The sequence below is a fragment of the Pundamilia nyererei genome, unplaced genomic scaffold, assembly GCF_000239375.1.
Source record: "Pundamilia nyererei isolate P.nyererei 1_Seehausen unplaced genomic scaffold, PunNye1.0 scaffold00028, whole genome shotgun sequence".
In the NCBI taxonomy this organism is placed as follows: Eukaryota; Metazoa; Chordata; class Actinopteri; order Cichliformes; family Cichlidae; genus Pundamilia; species Pundamilia nyererei.
In genome coordinates this window covers 1,283,761-1,298,748 of record NW_005187429.1, presented here as the reverse complement: position 1 = coordinate 1,298,748, position 14,988 = coordinate 1,283,761, and the positions used below count along the sequence as shown (strand labels likewise).

General features: G+C 40.4%; 1 protein-coding gene across 1 annotated transcript in view; it reads left to right on the top strand.

Moving 5' to 3' along the window:
* clasp2 (cytoplasmic linker associated protein 2) overlaps window positions 1–14,988 on the top strand; it is a 72,311-nt gene that overhangs the window by 23,735 nt on the left and 33,588 nt on the right. Inside the window, exons 5-7 of the mRNA XM_013909615.1 lie at window positions 330–405; window positions 1,215–1,312; window positions 4,914–4,984. Of these exons, the coding sequence (XP_013765069.1) occupies window positions 330–405; window positions 1,215–1,312; window positions 4,914–4,984 (245 nt within the window). The remainder of the gene's footprint in view (window positions 1–329; window positions 406–1,214; window positions 1,313–4,913; window positions 4,985–14,988) is intronic.

Sequence of the window (14,988 nt, the reverse complement as noted above, 5' to 3'; positions counted from 1 at the left end):
GGGGGGGGGGTCTTTTACATAACTGGAATGGACAAAACAGAAGAAATTAAGAAACGATCTTTGTCTACTAATGTTTTTTTATATTTGTGTGATGTTAAATTTCTGAGGCGTGTGTGTGTGTGTGTGGTTTGTAGATAGTGTTTGTAGCTTATAACAGGCTACTAAAATATCAGTCTGCCTTAGATATATTTTTCAAATTTCTAAAAATATTTTCAATGAGCGGAGCAAGATTTCCATTATAAAAGAACACCAGATAATTATATTTATCACTGGCAACTGTCACCTCTCTCTTTTACGTTTCCTCTTGTGCCTCTGTTTCACACTCTCAGGTATGGAGCCCAACCGCTGAGCCTCAGTAAAATAGTTCCTCATCTCTGCTCGCTGACAGGAGACCAAAACCCACAGGTAAGAGCTGCAGTGTTATACATGATTACATGATGGTGCGGAAAATTGTACCTTTTTGTGTGTGTTTGTTTTGACTGCGTGTGGCTCGTCATTGTTTTTGTTGAGCCAGTTTGTCGATAAGCCTTTTTGTTCAGCTCTCAGCAGTCAAAGTGTGTTGGGTTTCATCTTAAGGCAGCTCTGTGATTATTACTGTTATTAGTGAGGAGATGGGCTCTGTACCCACCACCCAGCTTCACTGCTGAATCATGAGCACCCAGTTGTTAAACCACACAAGAGTATTAGGTGTGTGTGTGTGTGTGTGTGTGTGTGTGTGTGTGTGTGTGTGTGTGTGTGTGTGTGTGTGTCAGTGTGAGGAATAGAGAGAGGTTGGTTTAACCTCCTGCAGAGTTGCACCCCAAAGCTGAAATCTGCTTCTATCTTCTACCCAATGATTATCTACCCACATACTGTCCTGGCCAATCAACATCCTAGAAAGGCCTGCCTACCCTTGGGTGCTAAGAATCCCTTCAACAATATCTTTGTAGCCAATCACAACAGTGTTTACAGCAATAACTAGCAAATCGTATGGCTCCCATAGGAGGGAAGAGTATGGGCTCTCACGGGTTTAGTTTTTAGTGTGTTTGCATGTTTGCGTCTCTTAGTCTATGAGCATGAGTCTAATCTTTGTCGAATTATGAGGGAGAATCGATCTCAGTCTTAACAAACACAAAGATCATTTTTTATAGTGTGCTAGGTAACCCATCACTTGAATCTCTTTCCATGTGTTTATATGTGGAGGGTTATTAAATTGGTGAACGTCTGCTGTTTAGGTACGTGAGGCATCAATAACAACGCTGGTGGATGTTTATCGTCACGTTGGAGAGAAGGTCAGAGCAGACATTGGAAAGAGAGGACTTCCAGCTGCACGGTGAGTTTTTGTTCTTTTTCGTAGTATTTTTTTTTTTTTTTAATTATTGTTATTTTTATATTTATTTTTTGAGTTTGTTGTTGCCTGTGTTTCTATGGAGTCCCGTGGCCTTGGCACTCAGTTTGTCCCAAGCCACACCATGCACCACTCTGCCCTTCAGACACACAGAGGCACTTTCATCCAGAGCACAATGCCGACTGAATGAGGGAGGAGGGTGAGAGGGTGCAGCCACGGGGTACAAAGGCTTTGGGTGGAGTAACAGAAATGGGGGTAAAAACTGTGTTTGAGTCATCAGAAGAGGTTTAATGTGGGGGTTTGTCCCGCTTTGGTCGTCCTGGCTACATGTGCAGGGTTGAAGGTTATTCTGAGCACCCAATGACCCCTTCTTTCTGCCCCCTTTTTACTGCTTTCTCCCATGTGTGAGAGTCGAGCATACGGCCAGTGCTGTATCTGCTCAGTATGATTCTTGCGTCTGTGAATGCTGGCTGTGGTCATGTGTCATGTGCTGTGCATATTAAGCCAGTCCGTCTCCAGTGTAAACACACGGTCTGAATGTGTGGGATTTACAGAGTGGTGTGGCTGTCTGCCTTCATTTAAATATCGGAGGCCTGACAGATGCAGTGATTTACAGCCTGCGCTTGTTCTTCCTGAACAGATGTGTATAGTTATTACTGAATTCTGCACGTGAATTTTTATATGTATTGTATGTATCGCGAATCTCCCAAACCAGTTTTTATTACTTTGTATAGTTTGTATAAGAATAGGGGTGAGAATATCTACAATACTGCAGTTTTACTGATCAAAACTCTCATTAATTTTATTTGTGATGTTTCAGTCAGCTTCAGGTCTGCTATAGGCAAATAGCCTTAGTACAAAACCTGGAGCAAAGCTGTTGGAATTGCATTGTGCGTTTTTTGTTCATATGTTTAATGAAGCCATGCTAAATTTTTACCTTCATGTTATGAAAGTTGTCTGAGTTACAGACCCATAGAGGTATGTGAGAATTTTGTGCTTTTTAAATTGTGTTATGCATTTATTTACTAATTAATTTTTGAGGCTTCAAAACATTACAGTAGGTATCGTTGTGAAAGTTTCAGAGTGAAAACACATTAAAGCTCTGTTTAAAAACTGCAGCCAAATCAGTTTCACAACCACTCCAAGTGTCGTGTAATGCTTGGAAAAAATAACGCAAACGCAAATTATAAAGTACAAAAATGTCCACCCCTATAATTTGAGGGGTTGTAACTTAATATACCTAATATACTAATGTTATTGTACAGTGGGTTTTTTTAAAAAAAAATTCAATTTAAATTGTTTTGTTTATTTAATAATTGATTTCATATGGAGCAACCCAAAGGGTTACCTAGTGGAAAGCAAAGCTCTGGCCAGGATCTTGCTGACTTGATGACATATCAACTCTGCAGAGTTGGCATTAGATAATGGACAGAAAGATGAAGTCATAAAAGAGGAATAATTGTTGGATGAGTATGTCCACATCCCTTAAATACCAAACAAGCACACATTTTTAAAGATACGTGGAGGCAAGTGATTATTACAATCTGAAACCTCTTTTGGACTGTGCCAGATAAATGGTTAAAAGCTATTTCCCAAAATTAAGTTTCTGTTTGAAACAGCTCTCTGTTGTAAATGAGACACTGAATTTTGATGGGATTATCTGTATAATTAAATACATTCCCCCCCTTACAACAGTCTCAAAATGTTCCAGTTCTAACTTGAAATAATTCATAATAAGTAATTTCATCTAATCAATTTTCAGTGAAATAAACATATAGATGTGCATATCTTATGACCTCAGATCAGATGTTTAGACACAGGTTAAACCTGCTGACACGAGCCAAAACACTTCTTGGATTTGGTGATCAGGTGTTGTGAATGGGACTTAGATTGAAATTTCAAACCTATTTCAAATGACATAATGGTGATGAAGAAACCTGAAAGTGGAACTTAATTTTACAGTTGGCTTATTTACTGGCGTTGTGTCTGGAAGTACAGTTGTAATCTTGGGTCCATTACTGGTAAGAACAAGGGGCTACCATCTGACAGCAGCTTCCTATAAGTAGGTCAAATGCTGGTTGAGTGAGCATTCATCAGGCCTGCCTCATGTGGTTTGATTTGGAGATGAGTTACCTGAAGGGCATGAGTCCTCTGCTGGACAAAGGTGTTTATCAATGGCCGCGATAAAAAGATAAAAGATAGAAATAAGAAGAGGGAGGGAACATGTGCAAGTGGGATGAGAAGGCGAGACACTGAGGGGGGAGGAGCAGCGCTGTCTGCTGTTAGCCACACAGCCCCTCCCCCTCTGACGAGTACGTGTGTGTCTGTGTATGAGAGGGAGGTTATGTAAAGGGTAACTGAATCTCGTTGCTGTCTGTCACACAAACTGGCCCATTTGACTCTCTCTCCTGCTCATACAGACACACAAAGACGCTTCCTGGAAATTTACTGTACGTATTGCTGTTTAGGTTGTTCAGTTGGCGTTTGTGTGTACAGTGTGTATGCGTGACAGTAGGTGGTGCTTTGTCGCATGCCCGTAGCATGCTTTGGTCTCTCGCCGTTTGGCTTCCCCCCTCTCTCTTTCCCTCTCACACACACGCTCCCTCCCTCTCTTCCCGTCTTCTTTCCTCCCTCCCTCCCTCCCTCTTGGAGCCACTGCACCATGTTGGATACAAAGAGCTGAGGGGAGCTGAGGACCAGAGTGTGTCACCAACATGGGAGCTAATGCAAGATTGCGTAGCAACGCAGCAAGCTATTAATCAGCCCACAGGGAAATACTGATGCAAATCAGTGCTGAAGACTAAATGCTAGATTTTTGCTGAAACAAATAGATGCACAAAATGCTAATGAAAGAAAGCGAACCACGTGAAAATGGTGCACGGCTGAGGAGCTAGTTGCAACGCTAATCGTCACTTATCAGAAGCTGCTTAGCTGTCTGGCGGTTGTGGACCGGCAAGCAGACACCAAAAGACAGAGACAGAAAGAGCACGGTGTGTATTGCTCTAATTGTTGTGTGCGCCCATCCGTGGTTAACCTTTCGGCAAAGCAGACATAAAGGCATGTTATTCGGGGTCATGTGTTTTAGTCTTTGTTGTGTTTTTGTCTAACCAGTTGTGCATTTCGAGGATGACCAAGTTATTTTAGCTTGTGCTGGATATCTGCCCTGTTACTACGCTGACAATGCTACCTATTAATCACATGACTAAGCAGACCTGGCTGGTGGTTTCATGTGTGTCTGTCTGATGCTAGTAGGATGTTATAAGAGGACACTTGGGGTGTTGCTGCTGCAGCTTCATGAGTGTGACTGCCATAATAGACACACCCACCCACAATCAGACAGAAAGGCGTGGAGACTGTCCACATGTTGCTGCTGCTTCTGCTGCTGATTTTGATGATGAGTCTCATTTGGAATTCTTAGCACCTTGTTTGTGTTTTGGTCAAACATCTCTGTGGGGTGATTTTAAAAATCTGGACTTTATTGTAATTTCTTCATTCAAATATGTTTGGTTTGACAGCTTTGATGATATTAACATTGTACTGTATATCTGTGCTCGACACTACTAATCTTCCTTTTCTCTTTCTCCAGGTTACAGACGATATTTGCTCGTTTTGATGAAGCCTTGAATTCAGGCAACATGGCTCTCAGCCCGAGTCACGGTCAGTGCGTTTTCTCATTTACTTTGCCACACTTGAATTGGATAGCCACCAAGTTGAGTCACATTGTCAAGATGGTTTTACTGTTGTCATGTAGTGGGTGTGTTTCATAAGGGAGCAACATTGTGTGTGTTTTTTGAGGGGCGGGGGTGCCTGTGCTTGTGTGTCTAAATCTGCATGTGCTTTTGTGGTTGTGTCAGTTTGTTGCCATGAGCTCCTGTAAGAGGTCCTAACAAGATTAATGGTTTAGAGTTTGTGTGTGCGTGCACATCCATGTGTGCGTGCAAGTGCTTCAGCAGAACCAAACCTGAGCTGAAGGCTGCTGCTGAGTTTTCCCTTCCCCAGCAGTAAGGTGGTCTGTGGAGCCATTGTTGTTTGACCCTGGAGAATTGTAATTATATTGACAGTAATATTTCACTCTGCACTCTTAAATTTTCAGGTTATAAAAGTGGGTTAAGCAGCACCTCAGGGAGTTTTTGACACTATGCACAAATGAAAATGTGAGGTTTCCCTGCTTACATATGTATTAGAAGCTGACATGATGCTTATTAAGTGTGTGTCTGAAAGCCTTTACTTAAATATTGAATATAGGTTATTCAGTTCCCATGGGACTTCATTTTTTTTAGTATCTGTTCCAGTAAGATAAACAGAGTTTGAATTTTGAGAAAAGAAAGGTATGAGATTGGTATTTGGTATGAGCACATCCTCTGAGCTGAGCTAACAGAGTATCATTTAGAAGCAAAAACAATGAATCAGTGGTTTCCCGTTGTTTTTTCCATCTATAATGTCACTTAACAAACTGCAGTCACACTGCCTTGATGTATGATAATTTATTCAGTTACACAAAAAGCATTGTTCTCATCTAAAAGCAGAGACCAGGAGTTTGCCTTTATCTTTCTGGGTTGTGCATCTACTTTCTGGTTGATAAGAGCTCTTGTGGAAGTGTTGATAATTGGAAAATTGGAAGCATGGAGCTGTATAAAAGCTGATGGGGGGTTCCAGTAAAGGCATCATCAGTATATAAAGTATAGCTTGTCGGTTTAAAATCTGGTTATGTATACCAGTGGGTTTTTGTTTTTAAACATATTCTTCTGAACAGGCAGCAAAGGGCAGGGCTGATCTTCAAAGGCACACTTATTAATCATCTGTGCAAAGCAGCCTCTGTCAAACATGCCATCAACTCTTCTTTGGAATGCATTGCTGCAGGCCCTCTTGATAAACCATTTGCAGCATCTAGAAATTTCTTTCTTTTTTTTAATTGCTGCTCAGCAAGTATACACTGTGCTTCGATTGCCTTGTTACACATCCAGTGCTCTTTTGAAGCAGGCCAAATGTCTTGACATTCTCAGTCTACCTGAATCTATAAAGCAGGTAGCTTTCACAATGCTGTCTTATAGTCTTTCTTTAGGTGCTGGGTGGTCTGCACTGGCAGTTCATTTTTATTTTGCTCCAAACAACAGAGTGATGTATTTCCTCCCTTGCAGATTTTTGCTGTCAGCTCCTCTCTGTCAGTCAGGGCCTTTGATTTGTCACACTCTCATAATTCCCACTACCCTGCAACTGTGTGAACAGAATGGGGTTCCCTTTGAAGTCTCTGATCATATTTTTAGGGTACAGAGTTTGCTTCTGTTCGGGGAATGAGTGCAATCAAAGTACTGGTGGGGAAAATTAACATTTTATGCATTGCATTTTGTTCATTTGCGAATTGCATTAATAATGTGTGATTGTCACGCGATCGTCCAACACATTTGGGAACCACTGATGTGTACAGACTGTTTAGTACTTTATAAATTATGAGAGCGATGAAGTTTCCAAGATTATGAATAGTATTTTACTGAAATGTTTTCTAAATCTCCACCAAATTGAGTTGACGTGTGGCTTTAAGCTGAGTTTGTGCTCCCTTTGAGGTCAGCTGGGTTTGCTGTTGGTGTCTGGCAGAGGTTGTCATTGGATGATATACCTTCAGGCTGTCCTGTCACTGTATCTGTCTTCCGGCTACAGCAGGGAGTTGGTGCTTGACAGGCTGTTGCAGCTGGTTTACTTGGAGGGAGGCATAGGGAAATGTAATGTAAGGCTTTAGCTGCTGTCTTTGTGGGCCGAAGTGAGATGAAGGGAGTCTGACTTTTAAAATCCCACTTCCCCGGGGCTTGGAGCAAAGTTGTGATTTGGGTTTGTGATTGTGTAGTTGTTGTGATGAATTGTTAATGTTTTTAACTCTGCGTTGTTGTCATCTGTCATGTGCTTTTCCCTGAATGAAAGCAGCGATTGTTTCCAGACAGAATATTTATTCGTTTGGCACTCTCGCTTTCATTTAAACTGGCTGTGACAAAAAATAGCTGTGATTGGTTGTTTGCTGTCAGGCAACTGATCATATCCTGGGCATCAAAAAGGTTGTGGAGCAGTGAACGTCGGTGGGTGTTCAGCAGCCCAAACCTCTAAATTGTCAAACATGCTTAAAATAAAAGTGTGAATGTTAAATTTTGTACACAAGTTTAGCAGAGTTGTGCAAAAGTACTAAAAATGTATCAAACTACCTCCTGATGTCACATGTTTGGGGGGTGTTCTATGTCTTTCTTAATATCAAATTATTAAGAAAGGGATAAGTAAATTAAGCTTTTAGGTCAGTCTAAGTCTAGTATAAAATATCTGAAATCTTTCAAGAATATTGTGTTTAGTTGATTTAGTTTCTATAAGCTTGTCTGTCTACCTTCGGCTCAGGATGAGAGTCCTGGTTTGCAGTCAAGCCGTGCTCAAGTTTAGGTGCTTGGAGTCAGTTTTGGTTTGTGCCCTATGAAGGGATTTCTATATGGACCATAAATGTTATGGAAGTTAGTTATGCAGAGTGAAAAATGTCAAATTTGTCTACATTTAAAACTAAAACTTGTGCGTTTACATTAAGGGTGAAGCACTGTGTGATTTATTTATTTTATTTAAATTTTTGAAAGGGGCCACGGCCATGAGAAAATAAAATGAGTCCAATAAGATTCATATTATTTTTATGAAATATAAGCAATCTTAATGAACTTCTTTCTATTTCTTTCCAGTATAGGTAAACTCAGGCAGAGTTTAGAGCCCCATACTGATTTCTGTGGGCTGGTTTAAACCTTTTGAGAAGAACCGCACGTCTCTGGTGCAGTCGTTAAAGGTTAAAATCTCAGCCTTACTAAAATCATCTGTTTATGTTTTGGTTGTCACAGCCATCGTGCTGAACGGGTAAATACAAAATATGACATCTTCAGGTGGGTTGTGTCAAATAGTGACAGAGGAAAGGAGAGAGAAGGTGAAAGGGTCTCTGCTTTGTTTCTCTGAAACACATTTGCACACACATACTTCGGGGTATATGTCCTCTAATGCCCTGGCTGTCAGTCTGCATTATGAATTGTCACAGTTATGGTTAGGGCATCTTAGATTGGAGGTGGCGATTGGGGTTACATATTACATATTTCTGTGGGTTAGGTGTTAGGTTTACTGAAATCACACGTTGTTGCCTCTCGTGTTGCTTTCATAATGACAGAATTAAGAGTATGAAGTATTGAGAGTTTCAGCATCATCTTCCACATTTTATGTCAAATGTGTCATGTTGTTACTTTGTAATTGCTCTTAGATTAAATTTTGAGGTAGTTGCCCAATTTACGGATATTTCTATATTTGTATCTCTGTAATATCCTTAGTTGTGACTGCGTTTTTGCTCTATATACCCATTCTTCTTACCCTTTTTGCCACTCACTTGTTTTCTTGACAATCTGGACTTTTGCACTGACCGTATTTTCAAACTCCCTGAGTAAACATGAAGTGGAAGTAATTGCAGAGGCTTACCTCAGTGAACTTTAGCTACACGCCCTGCTGTTTGGCCTTGGCTGCTACCTCAAGTGTGTTTAAGCTTCTTTCTTTGTAATGCCTCAGCTACTACAGCTGGTCACGCCACAGTTGGCATTGTTTGTACTTTTCTGGGTGCATACCTTTCCTTGCCTAATGAGGCTGAAACAAACAGTAATTTTAATTTTCACTGCTTTTCATGATTAATGTTTTTTCTGTAAATAGGGCTACATGATTATGACCAAGAAATTGCCCTAACTCTGAAGTGTTTTCACAGCAGATGATGGCCTGCTTCTCCAAACAAACCCTTTGCCTTCTACCTTAGTTGTTTTCTTTTTTCAGCAGTCTGTTATTTGTGGACTGTTTTTGTTGTTGTTTTTAATGTCACTCGTTCATGCTGCATCCCAGAAACCTTGAAGCTGTGCAGTGCAGGGAACAGCTGTGACTGACACGTGCAAGAACTTTATAGTATTTGATCTGGGGAGCGCTCAATTTCTTCGATTTGGTGTTCTACTGGAAAAGTGCACCAATTGTGGGAGTGCAGCCTTATTATTATTTAGCAGTAAATAAAAAGTGCCAGATACCTTGTTTTATCACGGTCTAAAACCAAAGGTCTTTGCTTTAGTGTGTAGACTGTTAATCATTTAATCCCTTAGTTCAGTGATATGTTTATCATCTTCAAGACACTTGGCTAGGAGATCTTTGAAACCGTGAATGTAAAGTGTTTGTTTTTCCGTGTGTTTGAATAATGAAAATAATGGTTAGTTTCAGTTGGACTAACAAAAAAGACCTATGAGCATCATTCATACAGAGAAAAAATAATCTGAAACATGTTACAAAGATAAATAGAAGAGAAAGGGGTTAAAATAGTGCAATTGCCAAATCCTATGATTTGATAGTTTTGCATCATCAGCCAATACCTGTCTGTTTATCTTTAATTACATTAGGTTAGGTTAGTAATAGTTTAATGTGAAATGGGATAATCATGTCTCACTTCTGTCCTGCCTGTAGAGCCACCTTTACTTTCTCTTTATTATGGAAATGTGAAAATAATTTGTTTCCATCTTGTAAAACCACTGCTGCTGTTCTGTTTGTGCCAAAGCTAACTCTTGTGATTTCCCAAAAAAAAATTAAAAAAAAATGTTTGAACTCTGCTCTTACATATTTTCCAGCTTCACAGGTAACAGGTGGTTGCATCTACCATTCTGTTAAATTTTTATGTACAGCAAAGATAAATGTGAGTCTTTTTGTCGAATAACGAAGTGTCTTTGGAGTGTGTTTTCTCACAACGTTCCTGCTTTCTTAATTCTTGTTTGACGCTTCACGTCTGCCACAGAATGTGGTGAGTATGAGGTTTGTTTTTGTTTGTAAAGACTCCTCAACCTCTAAGTTAGGGACACAAGCTCAGACCATCTGCCAAAATACACACAGGCACACAAATGCCTTCGTACTTGCCCTTGCCCCACATCGCTTTCAGGCCAGCTCTTGGCGTTCTCTTTGAAGGGGTTTGAGGCAGCTGTTGCTGAGGATAGAGGGGAGGAGGGAGGGACGCGAGGAGGGCAGAGGATCGAGGGAGGAAGCTGACAGAGATCTCTGGCAGTAGCCGAGTCACAGCGCTGTGCCTATCACTGCCTCTCCCTGATTCATCATGACAGAGAGAGATTGAACAAACGAGGGAGAAACAGAGGAGAAAACAAAGGCGAGAACAGAGGGACAGAAGTGAATACAGACCAAACCAGCGGATTTGACCCATAACGCTGTAACTATGGCATTTGGGGATGATGATAATGGTAGGTGTGTCTGTGTGTCTGTGTATGTTTGTGCCTGGCTGTCCGTGGTTGTGTGTTTAATCTCCTCTGGCTGTGGATGCTGGCACTCACACAAAAGCTGCCCAGCATATGGTTTTAGATTGAAATCAGCTTAAACTCATTGCACTTTCACCCCAAGTGCTTTGGTGTGTGTGTGTGCATGTGCTTCCATGCGAGGGGAAAACTGGGGTGTCCTCAAATGCTTCCATGATGCTGCATTTATTGGAATCGTGCGCATCTGCAAGAGCAATGGTCTACCCAATCTGAGTTGTTTAAAATTTTGAGAGATGCTTATAGTTTTGTAGCTTGTTGCTTGAGGTCATAGTTGCACCGCACCGTATCCACCCAATCCAATTTTCTTGCAGCTTCCTCTCCCCACTGTTCTCTTCAAGTCTAGTGTGGCTTTACTCAAGTAGCCACTCAGTCTCTGCTTTTCTGTCCTCTCTCTTAAACTCTTTCTTTTGTAGTAATATCAGGTCAAGTGTTCTTCTGTGTTAACACCCCAGCTCTCAATCTCCAGGCTTACTGGTGAAGCCTTTCACTTACTTGTGGTTATGTGAAAATAGTGCAAATGTGCTTGGATTTGAAAAGTAATCATTACAACAGTAAGGTCCATTGTAGAGCTTTGCAAATGTGGGGTTCTTCTACTTTAGGTAGCTAAATTTTTTTTTGCGAGAACAACAACAAAAATGTTTACATGATGTTGAAATGAGGTTACTTTGTGTTGTTTAGTAGGTCGGTATGCAGAGCCCCCCAAAAATCTGTCTCCCTCCCTTTGTTTCCCACATTGTGTATGGGTTAGTTAGTAGTTTTTGTCTTCATCATGCCAAAGATTTTCCCAACCCGAATGGAATTACAAAACGCTTCTCTTCAAAGCAGTTTAGTTTCTGGTAACAAAGAAACTCATCATCACAGCAACACACCGGTAGTTTCAGGTTACATACCCTTGTGTCATGTTGTGCCCCAAATTGCACAACATGAGAAGAAATCTTACCAGTGGCTTTGTGTTATAGGGTTCCTGTTTTGAAGCGAATGAAAAGAAGTTGTTGAGAAAAGTCAAAATTTCACATAAGCAAAGAGGGGATATCGATCATGACTAACAGGCCTTTGTTCATTCATTAGTAAACATGTGAATTGAGGTTTTTTCTGATGTTGGTTCTTGGGAAAGTAAAGCATGTCATTGCCCATGGTGCTGCGCTCGGCTCTTATTTAATGACATTTGGCCCTGTGCACAGACACACACACAGGAAGAGCAATGATATTCAGTGCCCCAAACTGACCATCAGTAGCAGCTTTCTCTGCTTGCATAGTACTTCAGTGTTGACAGGGAGTGACACACACATACTCACAGACTCTCTCTCTCACACACACACACACGCAGACATGCTCATTCTGCTTCAGTGCATCACAGTCTCTGCAAAGGGAATCATGACCCTGTTTCCAAGCTACTCTGATTGTCATGGCAAAGCTTTCCTCTGAATATTATGGCTTATCCCTCTCCCCGACTTGGAATTGGGACTCAAATTATACCTGTGTGTGTCTGAGTCTCTGTGTATATGTGTCTTCTTTTAATGAGATCATTTTCTCTGAGCTGGGCTGGAAATGGAGCAGCCTGTCTCCTATTAGAGAATCCAAGCTTAAACCTCAAACGTGTCTCTTTATTTTCCTTTGCTCCCCTTTCGCTCAGTCATTCTCTGTCCCAGATTGGTTGCAAGTAAAGCGTTTGACCCTCTTATGTTACCAAACTGATGGCTACAATTAAATATATGGTTAGTATGTATAAAAAAAACTTCGAGTGTCATTCTATGGAAGCAAAGGAAGTTATTTTCTTTTTATTTGCACTTTCCATTGTATGTATTTTTCTAGTATTATCCCATTTTGCATCTAAACCACTGTATGTTTAGTGGTTTATCTTTTCACTTAACATGTCTGTAGTATTGGCTGTTTGTTTTTTATTAGTCTTTTTTTTTAATATATATATATGTACTTCTGCTCGTTTATTTTGGAGCTGAAAGTTTTTAGCAGCTTTTGTCTCAGACACCACGGTGCTGCTCGTGTTCTTCTTTCCAGTTGTCATCACTCTCATATGAGTGATCGTGCAGTGTCAAGATATTTTGTGTCATCTTCTATGTGGGACTCTGCATGCTGTCACATGGGCCTGAGCAGGAATATGCGACATTGCCTGTACACAAACACAATCTGTTAGCGAGGTAGAGCAAAGTTTGCATAGAGCAATGTGACACTAAAGCTAAATGAAGCTTTACGTGGGCTTTTGTCTCTAGTGTGCACCAGTATTGCAGACCGTTCCACTGTTATATGGATACCTATATCTGATGTAAAAACATTCACAAACTTCATCTCAGGTGAATCAGGTAATAGGCTTTCTGAAGATTTGGTGTGACTGCCTTTTTAAAATGTTATTTTTGGTGCATATGCATAAAAAAATGCTCTGTCCTTCTCTGATCAGCAGGGTGTTGTATCCTGCTTCCTTTTAGGTGGTTTGCTGATGTTTGAACCACAGAATAATTTGGTTAGAGCAGAGTCAGTGCTGCCATCATGTGGTCAAAAGCCCCCCAAATTTTGCTGGAAGACTTAAGATTAGCTCTCTGTCTCGGCTAGACTTTCTCTCATCTTTTTTTCTTTAGACAGGGACAAGTAAACAGGGGAGCACTCCTTTATGTCTAATCATGTTTATTTTTTGGCTTGTACCACACATTAACAACTGGGAAATTGCTGCTTTGCTGCATGCTTCTGTAGAGGTGTTTTAATATCTCTGTACTTTAGGATTTCTTGATTTTCTCTGGGCGGTTACCACATTGCAGCTGGTTGTCCGCTCTTCTCTTTTTATTCCAGGTTTTGTTTTGTTTTTTTGGGTTTTTTTTTTTAACTCTTCTCTCCACATGGAGAGAGGAGGGGCGCTTGGCCTGGAGTTTCCATGGTAACGCTGCCTGGTACATGGTGTAGCTGATGTCTCTCACTGTGTTTAAGTATGCTGTGATTGTTTCTGTGTACTGATATGTAACTAGCATGTAGTAAATTAATAAACAGTAAACCCAACTGTTGATTAAACCAAATTGGGGATATAGTGAACCCCCACCCCCGCCTTTGCTGCTCAATTCGTTTGAAGCTGGTCTGCACAGGTCGTCATGGCAACAGCATGTGTGCAGTCTGTTCTGTGGAGGAGATTCACGCTCTCCATCTCTCCCTCTCAGTCTCCCTCCTCTCTCTTCTCTCTGGTGTCTTTGCTCTGCCCTTCACCCAGTGACATTTACCCCCGTGGGGTCTGACTAGACAAAAGCAGGAGCTGATAATCAATGCTAAGACCCGTGATGCATGTCGTAGTACTGCTATAATGTAATGCAGCCGTGGGTTTTATTACCAATTAAAATTCACTTAATGGTGCATCTGATTTTGAATTTATTCACTTATGATGCATGCTTTTATAATTCAGTGCAATTATAAACATCACTATATTCTTGCATTTCTTCTGCAGTCAGTGAGAACTAGCATACATTTCAAGCAATAAATTGCACAGAAATGCCAAAGGTAGCAAAAATGATAGAAATTTTAAATCATAAATACAAATTTAGATTTAATTCATTATTCTTGTTATTTGTCAAAAGGTTCAGTAAACATTGCAGTTTAAATGATAATAATAATATATTTTTATTTTTTGCTTAAAACAGCTTTGGTCTCTGTAGCTAATTTCCCCTCTGACAGCTGAAAAGCTGTTGTATAAAGCCTTCTAATGCATCATTACAGTGATAGGTGGTGTTTATTTTTCTTGTTGCTCGAAAAGATGCTACAAGGATGTTTATGTGCTCCATGCAGAAAATGTACTTTTTCACTTTGCATTTTTACTTTGCTCATTTTGGCAAAAGGAAAAAGTAATTTATTCAGTATCACAATGATTATGGCTAGGTAGCCAGAACGATTGTTGCTAATAAGGCCCCAGTTCTACACTTCAAAAATGGTAAGGTGGTTTTGAAGGTGTCAAAATGTTAATTCTTTTTTTTATACATACATAGAACACTAGAAAACGTCATGCATATGCACACAAAACGAGTCAGGTGCAGAGCCAAAAAAAAAGCCAATTGCAAATGTCAAAACAATAAATGAATAAAAATAAATCTACAGCTTGCACTCTGTGGGGCTCCAGGTTTATCTGTTTATCTATTTAGAGCATGCTACAATAAATCAGTAAAACTGCACCACTGTGTGCAAGCTGTGTTTGTTTTTTTTTAATCAAAGGAGCTTGCAAAGAAAAGCGTCTGGACTTCTTTAAGTTACTTGAAGACGTTTCACCTCTCATCCGAGAAGCTTCTTCAGTTCTAAGGTCAAATGGTGGAGAGTCCCAGATATAAACCTAGTGGGAGTAACCCC